This window comes from Camelus bactrianus, chromosome 11 (genome assembly GCF_048773025.1).
Source record: "Camelus bactrianus isolate YW-2024 breed Bactrian camel chromosome 11, ASM4877302v1, whole genome shotgun sequence".
In the NCBI taxonomy this organism is placed as follows: domain Eukaryota; kingdom Metazoa; phylum Chordata; class Mammalia; order Artiodactyla; family Camelidae; genus Camelus; species Camelus bactrianus.
Window position 1 is genome coordinate 39,758,712 of NC_133549.1, and position 16,422 is coordinate 39,775,133.

General features: G+C 43.6%; 1 protein-coding gene across 5 annotated transcripts in view; it reads right to left on the reverse strand.

Moving 5' to 3' along the window:
* CNNM2 (cyclin and CBS domain divalent metal cation transport mediator 2) overlaps nucleotides 1–5,452 on the reverse strand; it is a 127,910-nt gene extending 122,458 nt beyond the window's left edge. For 2 of the 5 annotated variants that reach the window (XR_012510146.1, XM_074373698.1), the window contains exon 1: nucleotides 3,441–5,452. Coding sequence is in view for 3 of the 5 variants with exons in the window: in XM_074373698.1 (XP_074229799.1) it covers nucleotides 3,441–5,061 (1,621 nt within the window). In the remaining 2 variants the exon portion in view is untranslated. The remainder of the gene's footprint in view (nucleotides 1–3,440) is intronic. The other 3 variants (XR_012510145.1, XM_010970974.3, XM_010970973.3) reach the window with 3 other exon arrangements.
* Between the last annotated feature and the right edge of the window lie 10,970 nt (nucleotides 5,453–16,422).

The window sequence follows — 16,422 nt, forward strand, 5'->3', positions numbered from 1 at the left end:
ATCAAGACTAAAACACAAAACTGGGTTTGGGTCACTCTTGCAACACAAACCAATAAGAAACTAAGAGTGAAACATGACTACACACTTTAGCTCTTAGGAAAACAGTTGGAGAGTCATCCACTGCAGTAGCACAGGGCAGTGTTAGCATAAAACATTTTCAAAGTGAACCTTGATGCTGGACACGGAAATACTGGAAACGGAATTGTTCAGATTTAGGATCACCAACTGTTGTTAGGTACAACTTCACAGAAGCACTGGGTTTAAGGCCATGTATATGTTTAAATCCACTTAGCAAGCCTTGAGGCAATTTTTTGACCAAACCTCACACTCAAAATAGAAATGCAAAATCAGGACCAAGAGGCTCAGCATAACACAGTGGTTAAGAGGGCAGGTTTGGCTGTCACACGGACCTCAGTTAAAACCTCGTATCAACAAATTACTGAGTGACCTTGAACAAATCATTTCACCTAAACCTCAATGTCCTCATTTGTACAATGGAGATAATGCTTCCCACAACTATCATAGGATTTAAACAAGGTGAATCATATATAACGCATTCAGCCCTGTACCTGGTATGGAGGAAGTAAGTGAGTAATAATAATAAGCTAACTGTGAAACTGGTTATTTCAGTGATCAAAATATCAGTGATCAAAATAACTGTCTTCCCACCTCAGGTAAAACTATGAGTTCCCTGGTAGCCAGGCAAAAAGTTCCAATCATTAGAAAGAAGGTATTTACATACACTATGCAAAGGTAGCTTTTCATTTCTTTCCACATTACAGAGACTTCCCCCTTGTTAGTAAAGAATAAGTCAGACTAATGCTGTCGAGCTGTATATAGGAAAGGCTTCAAGAATGCAGACATTTCTTAATTGGGAAGGGTAATTTTCAATGAGATGTGGACTAAAGATCTAACCAGTTTGGGGGAGTTACAATTGGTATTGTTAGGAGAAAGAGGAAAAGAGAAGAAGAAAGTCTTCAAACCACCCCCACATAGCATTATTCAATAGAGAAAAACAAGAGAAGGTTGACTGTTCACATTATTTCATAATTGAATTAGAAAATGAGAAAGAAATAAAAAAAAATCAGGTGGAGTATTTTAACTAACACAGAAGAAAGAAATACCACAGCTGTTAGTAAGGTTAAAGTGGCCAAACTCATGAAAAACAGATCAAGAAAGAGACAGTGAAAAATCAATTATTCGTATACTTTAAGTAACAAGCACCCACTCTATCCTTTTAAGATCATGGCTTAAACTTCCCACTTGCAAACAACTGTCTTTGCCTGCTCTTTGGAATATGCCACTAGCTTGAATGTACCTTTAACTTGTACTATCTTCTTAACCAAATAAATCATTCTGATCATGGACAAAAATAAAATCTTGTGCATTACTTTTTTTTAAGAGTTAATGGGAAAATATTAGCAATTCAATCACTCAAAGGATACATTTCAAAGAAAATACTGTGAGAGGCAATTTGGGAAGTGGGAGGTGGGGGGAGTTCCCAGTGAAAATAAATCATAGGAAAACTGTTCAAGGACAATCAAAAACAAATTTCAAAATAATGCAAATTTTGAAATTGTGAGTTAGGGGCAGGACTAATGAGTTGTGAGGTACAGAACTAAATTCTCAAAATAAAAAAGATACAGAAGTGGAAAAAAGACTTCAGCTGGGAGTACACCCCAGTGCTTTCAATCCATTAGTAGATATGCAAAAATTCTGAATAATTAAAAAAAAAGAATAAATTACCTGTATCAATATTGGGAAATTTAGCAACAGAAAGAAAACAAAGTATTTCAAAGGCATGTTCAAGCATTTCAAGATTTTCTTCTGTATTACAGATACTACTGCAAATGAAAGGAGACACTGCTCAGATGCTCTAAATAACAATTTAGTTGTGAGAGAATAATGACACCCCCAAAAGAAGTTTTGTCACCTAGAGATAATGGACATTTTCTTTTCACTGTTTAAGAATCCAGAAGAATCTCTGTCTGCTTTTACATGCAAATTAGCAATCTCTGAAGCACATTCTGCTCTATTCCTTTATCTGAAAATTACTGCAATGTGATTCCGTTCCAGAGAGGACACCATTCAGGCAGGAAAATGGAATTGGGACAACTACACACTCTATGTTCAGATCATCACATCCAGTGAGCTGTCACCACTTACACGTGGCCTTCTTCAGTGGAGAGACCACACCAGTGATCAAAATTCTATTTGAAGAAGGAAAACTTAGTTTTGAGGAGCATCAGTTCGTTAAAGGTTACATACGTATTTTAATACATGAACACGCACCAACCAGCATCACAGCAATTTTAAAACTCAGTATCCCTTGGTTTTTAAATAACAAAACTAGCCATTTACTGGAAATTTTTTTAAAAGCAGAATTTCAGAAGTGATAGTCTGAGTTGCTCTTGATCTGTTTATTACATAGTAAAACAAACCACAAACACCACAATGCAAGAAAGGTGAGCACCCCACACTCTCTGCACCTTTTTTCCCTCTTAAAACTCCCTGGAACAGCGAGCACTGACTTGGAGACATACTTCAATTTAATGTTCCAGGCGATCAAGGTTAAAAAGAGCACTTTTAAACCAGAGACTCAAGAAATAAATAAACCACAACAGAGGAATCTATCCCATTGCTAAAGGTCCAAGGTTTCTGCCAAACCACACTTGGTTTGGGAGATTTTATTTGTTGTCAGGTAAACACAAACAGTGAAGAGAGCAAAGCAAGAGAGAATCTCATAAAGGGTTAACTTACCTCTAGTCTTTCCAAGTTAACATATTGACAAATAACTTTAGTTTAAAGAAAAAAAAAACCCTCTTTTCTAGCTAAGGCAAGTCATCTAAATGAGTGAATTTTTTTGGTGATACCTGGCTTACTCCAGCCCTATTCTCAAAAGCAGACCTTAATCTCCCTCCCTACCCCCAGCCCCCACCCCACAGGCCACCAGACAATCCAGAACAAAAGCTATTGAAAATGCCCTTCCAATCTCTGAAACGTCCGTGATTGTATTGGGTTTAGAAAACCTATTTAAACATTTTCCAAATGCCTGCAATTAGCACATGTCAACCAAATGGCACAGCATGGCATCAGGGGTCCCCTACTTTCATCTACCCGCTCAGAATCCAGGCAATGAATGCAGCAGACTTCTCAAGACCAGAGTGCAGAAGAGAGCACCATGCATAGAAAATAGGAAGCCTGCTTTTTGATATGGGAAAAAGCAAGTGACGGCAGTCTTGTGTTTTTACAGAACCTAGAAGCACATACTAGTTCAATCCATCCTCAAATCCATGCCACCCTTTCAACCATGCAATTAAAAAGAGGAGAAATTCCGGTCAACTCGCCTTAGGGGGTTGGTCTGAGGGTAGAGGATTTAAGCAAGAAGGAGGAATGGAGAGAGAAAGAGCAAGCGAATGAAAGATACCAAAATTTCCCACCTTTCTTAAATTCTTCCAGCATAGCGTCCAACTTGGTGTCATTGAAAACAAAATGCAAGGGGTGGTTATAAAATTTAGTGATGGTTTTCAGGGGAGTACAGTCATCTGGATCCACGAAAGCCAAGTCTTTGACAAAGAGGAGGTCCACGATATTGGAGCGCTCCCCCTCAAATACTGGAATGCGAGTGTAGCCGCTCTCCATGATCTCCGACATGGTGTTGAAGTCCAGAATGGCTTCGCCGGTGATCATGAAACAGTCCCGGAGAGGAGTCATCACGTCCTCCACCGTCTTGGTGCGGAGCTCCAGAGCCCCTTGGATTATGTTCAGCTCCTCCTTAACGAGGTCGTTGTAGGGGTCTGTCACCCGTAGCATCTCCAGCAGTTTTTCCCGGTTATAGACGGTGCCTATTTCCTGGCCCAGGACGCAATCCAGCAGCTTGCTGACCGGGTAAGAAGCAGGGAAGGTCATCATCATGAAAAACTTGGTGAGAAAGATGGTGTTGGCCCCGACAGCCAGGCCGTGCCGGGAGCAGATGGCCTGGGGCACGATCTCCCCAAAGATGACGATGCCGATGGTGGAGACCACCACCGCCACGAGGCCTGAGCCGGCGATGTCGTCGAGCAGGATGGTGAGCGTAGTGTTGACCAGGACGTTGCCCAGCAGCAGCGAGCACAGCAGGTAGTTGCCCTGCCTGCGCACGGGCTCGATGCGCTTGGCGTAATTCTTCTCCTTTTCTGTGCCGCAGTTCTGCACGATGCGCAGCTCCATCGGATCCAGGGCCATGAGTCCCAGGTTGAGGCCGCTGAACATGCCCGACAGGCACAGGAGCAGAGAAATGAAGATCACCTGCAGCCAGAAAGGCAGCAGGAACTTCTTCTCCTCGCCCACGATCATCTTGGTGTCCTCGCCGTCGTGGTAAATCCAGGTGGTCTCGGCCCAAGGGGGCGGTGGGAGCCCGGCCACCCCCGAGCCGCCTTTGGCCCCGACGGCGCCACCCGCGGACCCCGGGCTGCCGGCGCCCAGGGCTGGCGTGGAGAGCGACGTGCACAGGTAATAGGACTTGCTCTTCTCCATCTTGCGCAGCGGTTTTATCTCGATCTCAATGATGCCCGATGTACGGCGGTTGAGGATAATATGGGGCAAGATGATGATATCTGATGTTCGGATGCCGCAGCGCTGGGGGCCGCTGTCCGGCTCCGGCGGCGCGGGGCCCCCGAGCCCGCGTTCGCCGGGGCTGTGGCGCTGACGCTCGTGCTCGGTGAAGGCAATGCGGGACCATGTCTCGTTGTTGATGTTCTGCCCGTACACCCGCAGCTTGACCCGGGTCCGCTCGCTCACCCGCAGCGCCCCCCCTTCCATGAACGACACGTCGTTCGTGTCCTCTAGCCGCAACCCGATGATCACCGTCTCCTCGTTTTCGCCCGCCGCTGCGCAGCCGCCCGCGCCGCAGCAACAGCTCAGTAGTAGCAGCGGCAGCAGCCGCCCCGCGGCCGCCTGCAGGAGCCCCCGGCCGCGGGCGCTGAGGCTGCGGCGAGCCGCCATCTTCCAAGTGGGCAGTGCGGCGGCTGCCTGCCCGCCCGCCATCTTTACTTCGGGTTTACAAGAGCCACAGCCAATCATAGGGTGGCTGCTCCAGCTGCGGCTTCATCCTTCCCACCCGGCGGCGCGAGCACAGGCACCGTCCCCTGGGCGAGATTGCAATGCGGTGTCCGCAACCAGTGCTCAGCAGTCCGCCTCCCTGACTGACACTGACTCGGCCTGGGCCAGCTGTGGAACCTCGAGGCTCGCGGGAGGGGGTAGAGGGGAGGGGGCAGTGCAAGCCGCTCCCCCGAGAGGCAGACCGACCAGCCAATCATGAGCGGATGCCGGCCCTCCCAGCCAGGGGGCTGGAATGGGGGGCGTAGCCGTGAGCCGCGCCGCAGACCAATGGCAAGGTAGGTGGGTGGGGAGAGGCGGGCCAGCGTCCTTCTTAGCACGCCAAGTTTCCAAGTGAAAGGCGCGTGACTCTTGTGTATGTGCGAGGGGAGGAGGTGTGGCCAGCCGGGGCCCGACAGCCAGTCACAGATGAGAACTGTACGAAAAGGGGTGGGGCCCCCCGTCCGGCTACCAATGAGAAGGGGCCATTCTCGAGTCCGATGCTCCCGGAGGAGAATCCGTAGTAGAGCCCGGTACCTGGGTTGGCCGGGTTGGACTAATGTCCTGCGGAGCGAGACGGCCGGGTATCGCAGCCCCGCGCTGCGGGCTTCTGCGTGCTCAATGCCCGTGGAGAGAGGGCTGCGTCTTTCTACCCCGGTAGCCCTAGAAGCCGACTAGGGACGGCTTAAGATGCACAGGAACCTAAAATGAAGCCGGGCGACCGGCCGCGCCCCACTCTCTTTATTTGTGCGCGCCTCTCCGTCCGGGATAAGCGGTGGCGGTTTGGCCCCAGCACTATACGGACCCGTTCTGGAGCCTCTCACTTATCCCTGAAGGACAGGAGCATTCTGCAGCTCACGGTCACGTAGCGCCACCTGCCGGTTGCACGGGCGCCTTGCAACGTTTTCCAGGTGCGCCGCAAACCCGAAAAGGTGTGCAAAAGGTGGGAAGGTTAGAGTTAGGTCACTTTCCATCTTCCAAGTCGTAAGAATCCCCTTGTTTTCTTGCTGAAAGTATATATTCCCTGGGACTCATTCTATACGTAATGAAAGGGTAGTACCCAGGAATCTGTATTTCTACCAAGCACTGGGACAATTTCGGGAAATGGGAAGGGGCAGATATCCTATGCAGACCCATAAAGGCTCATTCTTAATCACACTGACCAAACCCTGCTAGGTTCATCAGTCGCTCAGGAGAAAAAAAAAAAATGAAGACCTAGCTCTCTAGGACTCCCAAACCTATTCTGTATCTGGAGGAGACGTGGTAGCAGAGTAGTTGCCAAGTTTTGTTTTTCTTGCAAATTAAAAGTCCAAAAAAGAATTGGGGTGTGTGTGTGTGTGTGTGTGTGTGTGTGTGTGTGTGTGTGTGTGTGTGTGTGTTCTGCAAGCACATTTTCTTCCCTTTTGGTAAACCAATCAAACGGAGTTTTTTATTAATTTCTGGAAGAGATGACTGCAGTGATCTCCTCGCTGGTCTCTCCTCTTCTACACCTGCCCCCTTCCCTTCTCAACCCAGTATCCAGAGTGGACTTGTTAAATAAGATGCTGTCCTTCCTTGTTTGAAACTTCTCTGGCTTCGCATCTCATCACAGTAAAAGCCACAGTACCTACAATATCCAACAAGGCTCTGAAGGTTCTGACACCTTCCCTTTATTTTTGTACCCTTACCACCTGCTGCTCCAACCAGATTCTCCTCCCTGTTGCTTGTTCTCTCCAGGGATGCTTCCCCAGGAGCCTGTGCACTTGCTTCTGTTTCCTGCACAGGGGACTCTTCCCCCAGATGTCAGCACAGCACCTTAGTTTAACTCCTTCAAGACTGCTCAAAAACCACCTTTTTAAACTTGTAAACACTCCCCATACTCCATCTCTACTGTGTTTTCCTTAATTTATATCTGTCTCCTTCTTAGTACAACTTAAGCTTCCTGAGGGCAAGGATTTGGTCTGTTTTATTCCCTGCTCGGAGCCTGGAACAATGGTAGATGCCCAAAACAATATTTGTAAAATGTGAAAGAAATGAAAGAATTTTTATTCTGTTTATTTCAAAGAATGTCTCCAACTCTAGTTTCTAGCCCTTCAGTTTCTGGTGCTCTTTCCCCCACCCCCAATTCTCATACTGCTGTACTTGAAAAATAAGTTCAGATTAAAAAAAAAAAAACTGATTCTCAGACGTGGCATGCATTTATAAAAACAGCATTATCAAAGCTTCAAAGAAAATAAAAGTTGAGATTTTCGGGGATATCTGACAAAGGTTAAGGCTAGATGTGGTCCTTCTAAGTGATCTGATTGAAAATAAAACTTTTAACTTCATAAAAAGTGTAAGTACAAGTGTGTTTAAGGGGGCTATGAGGGAAGATGACTAAAGGCTCTCAAATGCTGAATGTACACTTTCAGAATAAGAGTGTGGAGAAGAGGGCGAGGAGAAACTTGCCAAACCTACAGACATCTCCTGTGCATTTCACAGAAAGCTAGAACAGTCAGAAAAGCGTGGCATTCAGCAAGTTAGAAGTGAGTTAGAAGTTCATAGCAAAATGTCAGAAAGGGCCCAGCACCATAATTGACAGTATGAAATAAATGAAGCTCAAATTCACACAGGGAATTGCTGAGTGATGTTTATCCTGAGGGCAGGGGGAGATAATAGTCTTCATGTACACTCAAGACACAGAGCAATCTAGATACCCAAGCCAGGTAATTTTTCCTTAGCAAGTGGGATCTTCCTTCATGTTTGAGGCTTTTTAGCCGGAGTTACCCTCTTTGTGAGGGGGCTGCTGGTATAGGCTTGACTTCCAGGGGCTTCCCAGTCTGTCCATCTGGTTGAATGGGGGGCAAGGGCAGCACCTGCTTCTAGGGACCTCTTTTAAAATCTGGCAGGAAAAAAATACAACAAGACCCTGAATTCTGAACATGTTTCACCTCCAAAAGGGGGCTACAAAAGGCCCGAGGTTGCTAAGTGGTTGCTGTGGGTTTCCAACCAGAGGGAGATTCTGACTTTGACCTTAAGCACATCACTTAGGTAAAGCCAGAACCTCCTAGCAAATACCTTCCCTAATTAACCCTCCCTTCCTAGAATCCTCCATTGGATCCTAAAAGGGGAAGAAGAGTAACCTGTTCAGTTCTCTCATCTGCAAGGACTATGCTCCCATGTCTGCAGCTTCAGAGGTTTGGGGAGGCGCTGCATCGAGAACTATTTTCAGGAGTTTCATTTTAAAGATAGCAAGTAAAACACCAAATGACTCTCTACGTATTTTGTTTCTCAATATAAAGCTCTAATTTTATTTTAAAGCTTTTTTCTTCTCCCCCAAGAAAAATGCCTAGTTGTAGAAAAACATTCAAAGTTATTGCTTCAACAGTGACAGTTTAATCTCACCAAAGCACCCGGTCTTCTGAGGAAAAAGAGGAACTGGGCAATGCTGGAGTTACCCAAACTTTCCCTCTAATCAAATCTGTTCCCCCTGAAACAACACTGTCCAGTTGTTTAAAGACATACCACTTCCCACTCTGCCACCTCCTCTTTCCCCTCTGGCCCTCCCTCGCTCTCAGGTGCACTGGAGAGCACCCCACACCCCACTACCCTTCACCCAGGAAGCCTGCCCCTCCTGAAACTCCCACAGGGCAGCCCCAAAGGCCTCCTTCTGCTGCTCCAAGTCCACTGTTTGCCCTGCTTTGGGCCCCCTGTCCTGACTGCCAGGCCCTGCAACTGCAGAATGTTCTAGAATCTTTGTTCTTTCTGATTGCTGTGCCACCCCAGTTCTAGCCTCCAGCTCAGTCTTGGACAGAGGTATCAAAATGGTCTGAGCTCCATTATCCTTATCACCATGAGTAATCACCCAGGTTGTGATTTTTGGTTTTAACATGTTGATCCATATGAATATTACCCATTCAAAAATTAAATTTAAAAACCACATTTGGGGAGTGAGGAAGAGGTGGGAGATAAGGCAGACTCTGACAGGGGGTGGTAACTAGGAATGAGACCAATGGGGAAAGAACAGATCCTGAATGTCCAATTCTGAGCCCTCTGGTAATGTTCAGGCCTGCCTGGGTCTGGTACCCGAGCTCTAATTTGTGGTTATGACTCTAGTCATAAAATGCCTGTTTGCCCATACCAGCTGAATTCATTCCTATGGTCTTTTTTCCAAATCTGGAGCAAAAATTCTACTCCAATAATAAGTTAAACCCCCAATGAATAGACAAACAATATGCCAGACCTCAGTGGGAAAAAATTCCACTCCTGTTTTTAGTTCCTCTGAGATACCTATTTGTTTTATTTTAAGCATCACTAAACTGAAGATTTACCTTATTTCTCACCATTTATTGATACCACATCTCAATTCTCTGCTTCCTCTTTAAACTTTAAATACAGCTTGTTTCTTATTTCTCATCCCATTTCTTTTTTTCTCTTTCATTCATTCGTTCTCTCATTCAACTAACATAGATTGTGTACTTAAGTTCCAGGCGCTGCACTAGGCAGTGTGGAGCTATAATACTGAATCAGAAGTTACCGCCCAAAACTTACCAGTAAGGAGGTCAGAAAACATGTACTAAATTGTTTGATAAAGGGTAGAACATCAAATGTCTTAAAAAAAGAAGTAAAAATAAAATGGAAGAATTGAGGAAAGCTTCATGGTCTTTGAGTTGGTCTTTGAGATGTTTAAAATCAAACAAATAGGTATCCTAGAAGAATTAAAAGTAGGTTAGAATAGATAGGTTTTATATATGCAGAGGAAAGAGTTAGTCCAAGGAAGGTATCTTAGTTTGCACCAGCTGTCGTAACAAAATACCATAGACTGGGTGGCTTAAACAACAGATTAATTTCTCACAGTTCTGGAGGCTGAAAGTCCCAGATCAAGGTCCTGCAGGGTCGGTTTCTGGTGAGAACTCTCCCTGGCTTGCAGATGGCTCCTTTGTCCTCATATGGCCTTTCCTCTGAGGGTGTGCAAGGAGAGAAAGCAAGAACTCGCTGGTGTCTCCTCTTATAAGGACACTAATTCTCTTGGATCAGGGCCCCATCCTTATGGCCTCATTTGACCTTACTTCCGTAGAGACCCCATCTCCAAATATAGGCACACTGTGAGGGTTAGGGCATCAACATATGAATGGAAGGGGAAAGGACAAATATTCTGTCCACAAAAATGGGACTGAGAGAGAAGAGGAAAAAAGGCATTCTAATGGAGTGTGAGATGAGGTTAGAAAGGCAGCAACATTTTTAGACCACCCTGCAGTTGAATTTGGTTCTGTGGCCCTTGAAGAGGAACAGCAAGAAAACTGTTGGAAAGTTGGTTGGGGTTGGTTTGTGGTGGGTTGGATGCCAAGTTTAGGAGTTTAGATTTCATTCTTCAGGAGCTATACAAAGTTTCTAAGTAGAAGACTGCATTATAGGAAGATTAACTGACAGGTACCAGTGCAGTGATGCTGGGTCCTGCCGAGTTAGGGATTGAGGGAACTCTTGCCGCTCTATGTAGAAAAAAATCTTCACAGTTTACAGAGCACTTTCTCACATATTATCTTGACTGACCTTCACAAATGTGACCAAGGGATACACCATTTCACCAGCCACAGGTAGGACAAAGGAACAGAGATAACTATTTCATGCCACAGGAGCCCCCAGAAAACCAAGATGGGACACCACCCTCTCTGCTCTGGAAGTCCACACCTGAATCACAGCCACAGCCACTGTGGTCTGTGCAGTAATCATGAATCTAGGGCAAACATAAGGTTCCCCGGGCTGGCCTTGGCCTCCTGAGCATAGGTCAGACTTCCTGATACATGTATTTTTAACTTTAAAAGTTTTTGACATATAATAAACATACATAACAGTTTGTTTTATGTACATTTATTATATGTTTTAAAGAGGGAGGATGGGAAAAGCTCAGTGGTAGAACATGAGCTTAGTATGCACGAGGTCCTGGGTTCAATCTCCAGTACCTCCATCAAAAAAAGAAAACAATAAATAAACCTAGTTGCCTCCCCCCAACAAAAAACTGCATTAAACATAAATGTATAAGAGCTGAACATATAATTTATCATCTAAAACAGAACCCGTTAGAGCATGAAAAAAGGTACTATTCATCATTTAACCTAGTTTGAGGCTTAAACTGGGACAGTCCTAGGGAAAGATTACATTCACTTTGTAAACATTTATAATGGTAACGCGAACTACCCCCAGTTGAGAAAACCCCTGTATATCCCTTCTAGATCATACACATGTTCTTTATCCTAGATGTCACAATATCCTTACTTTCATAGTGATCATTTCCCTTTTCAGTTCTTTATTTTAAAATTTAGGAATCCCTGAAAAGAGAGCAAGGACATATCCTCTGGTGCAAGGGTGCAGGAGTCAAAGAGCTAAGTGTAGTCTTGCTTCCAACACTCCTTACACTGTACTCCCACCGTGCAAGTCATTTAAATATCCTCAGCCTCTGTTTTCTCTTCTGTAAAATTAGAAAAATCAGCATTATGAGGGAGGTGTAAGGGAGCTATTTTCAGAAAAGAAACAACTTGGGATATTTGGCATGGTTTATATCCACCCAAAGCAATGAATTTTCCTCATGACCATGAGGGATCACCGTTTGTAAAGGGTTGCGTCTGTTCATGGGCTTGTGTTTCATTATTGAAAAGCAAAAATAAAAACAACTCCTTCACAACATTTCCCTAGTTAGATCCGACTGCAAGGAATAATAAGGTTAATAAGAAAAAGAAACTAAGGACGGTTAATTAAAGATTAACCACTAAGCCTAGATGCCACACAAATCCTTCTGGACTCACTGTGCAAATCTTTCCTCCCTAGCAACGTGACATTTTGAGGCTTTGCTTTCCAGAGGATGCTCATTTGATATTCACAAAGAAAGTTATGTGATGGAAGCTTATTAACTTGGAACAGAGACTAAATTGTATCAGGCTGCCTCACCTGATACAATTAGTCTCTGAGTTATATGTCAAATTACCATAAGCAGTTCCAGAATTCTTTGGTTCCCTCCTGCGAGCATCCCTGCAAAGCTCCATGTGTCCTTCTTGGCTTCTGCTTGTAATGAATTAAATATATAAGTCAGAGTCATAGATTAAGTCATGGACCTGCCATCACTTGAACTATAATGGAAAAAACCCCTCACTTTTCATTTTGATGAAACTGCGCTAATTCTAGTCCTAAAGCGGGGACGCAAACTAAAAACACCTGCAGGGGCCAGTAAAGTTGTCTGGGTAGGGATGGCGGCAGACTGTCTTAAGGGACACACCCTGTCTAAAGGGGAAGCCATTACTCACGGGGGCCATGGCAGCTGCAGAAATGCAGGGCTCATGTTCACAATTTTTCAACAGAAGCCAGAAATTTATATTTTATGTAAAACCTTTTGCTTTATAAATGTGGGCAACTAGTTCAAATGAATTTTATAGACTGACCTCTCCAGAATCTATACTCATAAATCTGTTTCTGAGCCTGGAAGGGAACGTAAAGCTAAATTCAACACCTTCATTTTACAGCTGGGGAAAGTGAACCCCCGAGTGGACAAATGATTTTCCAAGGGGCAAGTAATTAATTCAGCAGCAGAGCTGGCTCGAGAAAGAATACCTGCTTTCTGTCTCCTGCATCACTGTTTGTTCCACGAATCAGAAGAAGATAAACGGTTTTAGGCCTAGTGTTTAAAGTTAGCAGACCCTGGGCGGGGAGGGTACAGTGTGTGCTTAGCATGCACGAGGTCCTAGGTTTAATCCCCAGTACCTCCATTAAATAAATAATATAAATAAATAAACAAACAAACCTAATTACCCTCCCTACTCACCAAAAAAAATTTTTTTAAAGTTGGCAGAGCCAAGTCTGACTTACAGTGCACCCAGAACATCATCTATTCACCATTCTACTTTTTCACTCTCTCTGGCTTCTGGACAATGTATAGGAGGCATTCTGCTATTATATGATGCAATGGGCAGAACATTTTTGTCCCAAATTGATTTTTCCCCTCTCCCGGAATCTGTCACTGCTGTAGGGCTCTGCTACATGAAAGGAGGGGCTCATGTGTCTGGTCGGGGAAGGAGATTGGTATGGTCATCAGTCCAAGACAAGCAAGGCTCACTCAGTAGGAGACGATGAAGTACAGAACTTAACATTCACGTAACACTCCCATTGACCTCAGTGGGAGTTGTGCTTACAGGAACTGCAGGATCAGCAGTTAAATAGAGACTGGAATGAAGCAATAAAGCTCAAGTCATAGGTTATTATTAGGATTGTCTGATTCCAGCTTCATATTTACAAAAGAGTTCACTTTTATTATCTAGTGAAATCGCCCTCTGTTGACACTTAGGACAGGTTCACAAAAGAACCCCTATTGAGACCCAAATTGTGATGTGTGCGTGGTTGAGTAAACTTGGCAAATCACAGAAGTCAGGACAGGGGCCAGCAAAGTTTAGAAAATATGCTTAGCTGTTTTTGTCCTGTTGGCCCACAGGGCTCATAATATTCCACTGTTAGTGATCCATGCCTAGATCAGTGACTGGTACACAGTAGGTACTTAATTAATATTTAGGGAATAAATGAAAGTGTTGACTGAAAGAAAAAGGTACAACCTATGAGTTGTGAGAAGAGTTGTATTCAGGGTCTTACTGAGGAAACAGCCTCTCAATAGCTCTGAGGGGCCTGCCTCAAAGAGGCAGGGGGAGAAGCCAGCATTTAAAGATGATGCGGACCAGGGCACAAGTGCAGTCAGGCATACATAGGTAAAAGTCACAGCTAGTCACAAGGGACAAGTATCTCAGTTAATGATTTTAGTGCTTTTCTATGTATGGGAAGATGTAAGAATCCGGTTAATAAAAAATTCTGAGATCTATCTAACTAAGGGACCTGTATTTCCAAAGCACAGAGTTCTTCATCCTGTTTGTCATCCTGAATTCCTTCCAGGGTGTACCGTCATTAATGGCTGCAGTAGCTGAAGACTCAATCCTTGTAGAACCTGAGAATGAACAACATTCTTTGTTTTACAAAAGGATGGATTGATAGGTTCACATTCCTGGCTGGACTCATGTAGTAGGACCTCCCAACCTAATAAGGCAGACCTACTTAGGACCTTGGCTGCTTCCCTGGAGCCATCCAAAGAAAGGCCAAGAGTCAGTTAGAGGAGGGTTCTGCTGCTGCCTTGGCACAAAGCCATGACCTTTAAAGCCGTGTGTGGCTGAAGGTGGGGTGGGGTGGAGGTCCTGTTTAGGTTACTGCTGGTCTCCCCCAGCTGGTGAGCTGAAAAGCCTCTGCAGGCTTCCATGACTTTAAAATAAATCCTCTCCCTGTAATAATGAAGGACTGAAAATACTTTATTTGATACAACAATCAATTAAGAGAAAAATCTACTCCTGAAACTCTTTAAGTCCAGCATCTTTTGAAAAGGGTTTGTGACAACAAAAGAATTAGGTCTCTGTTTCTGTAGCTCTGCTGTTAGTAAATATAAATGTTAAAACGTATTAAATGATTGCAGAAGGTTCACAAGTATATAAACGAGGTGGTAGGTAAATGAGTCATTGCTGCAATTCTTTAAAATTTTCTGTACATTTGAAAAATGGTAATAATAAAATGCTGGAGGTAAGCCTATCAAAAGACCTACAGGGCAGCTTTTTAAACCACATTCTAGCAGCAAAAGAAGCATCGGCCTTCAGCTGGTCCTGACATCACATGCTCACAGCAGCCAGACAGATCTTAACTAAAAATAATCTAAACTCTGCTACGCACGCTTTCAAAGAACTTCGTACAAATGAGGAAACAAAGGCACAGAGATGTTAAATTATTTTCTCAAGGCCAAAATACTAAGCGGCAGAGGTGAAAGGGAAAAAAAACTGTAACGTTTGGCATCAGCTTTTGGCTCTTAATCATCACTCCATACTGCCTCTCCCTCTTAAAGTTCTTAAAAGGTCACATTCCTAGTTGTCTATTTCACCTATTCTTAATATTTAAATAACTTTATGGCATGTTCCTGGGTAAAATACATCTACTTTCATTTTATATTGTCTTAATACATATCTTTTCTAGATTCTATATCAAACGCGATTCTTAAGATGTACACTTTTGTTGGAAATTAGTATATAAAGTATGTTATTCTTAGGAAAAGAACAGTGTGAATTTCTAGCCCAGTCTCATCACTCAACATCTTCTGGGGGAACTGAGAAGTTCAGAATGACAAGCAAAAAGCTACTAACTCTTCCTCCTAAATTTAGAAAAGCCTAATAAACGAAATAACCAGAACACCCCCCCTACTTTTTTTTTCATTATTTCCCCTCATAGGATCTTCGAGCACTCGTGCCTAGTGAAGTATGCTTAATCCCAGCTGTAGCATTCTAACTAATGCTGTCACTGAAGTAGGGTACAATTGGGTAGATATTGAAATTTAGAACCAAGAAAGCACTGTTTAGAATCAAGGTCACAAATATGTATTGGGCTTAAAACATACTACCTGTCCTTTCCTCGGTTTGTAATAGTAAGTTAGGGACTAGAGCTGAACCCGACTCAGAAATCTGACAATTTCTCCATTTTTAAAAGCTTTGTTAAAACAGGGGTCTGTCCTGTGAAATTCATCCCAATGTTCTACAAGATCTAAAAATTCTCATACCTCTAACTAAAGAATCTCTCGGGCCATGCCAGTTCCCCCTGGCTCTTTCTGCACTGAGATCAGAGCAATTAGTCAAGATTATATCAAAATTCTCCATTCCTTGAAATTCTTCATTCCTTGAAATTCTTCATTCCTTGAAATTCTTCATTCCTTGAAGGCTGTTACTAAAAAACTGAACTCTTGGCTCCTGATGACAAGGATAATGGCTTATATTTTTGTGTGTCCCCCTTTCTGTGTCCCCCTGACAAAGTCTTCAAGTACAACTGGACTTCAATTTATTTAATCATTCTTGAAACTTTCCTTAATGTTTTTAATTTTCAATGATGTAACCATCCTTGAAATATTCCTCAATCTTCTTCTTTTAACTATAGAAACTAGAACTAAATCTAATACCTTCCTAAAAGTTTAACCAGGACACCTTATAAAGGAAAAAAAAAAAAAAAAAACCACCATTTTTCTATCTCCTAGCTCATCTTTTAAAAATTATCAAACTCTTTCTGATCTGGTTAAGATTTACTGCAGATACTCATTATACTGTCATACATTAGGGTGAACTGGGTCCAAAAAATTATTATTCATTTGTTTCTTCACTCAAATAAAAAAAAAACTTTAATTTAAAAGACCAGTTACCTCAAGAGCACTCCTACCAAATTTAATTTGGCCGTCTTTTCCCAGGATTACCAAGATTTCAGTAGGAATTTTGTTTAATGAGCAAACATGCTGAAAAGTCCAACAGGTGCTATGCAGGTCAGAAGGAGCACGTTTTGTCTGAG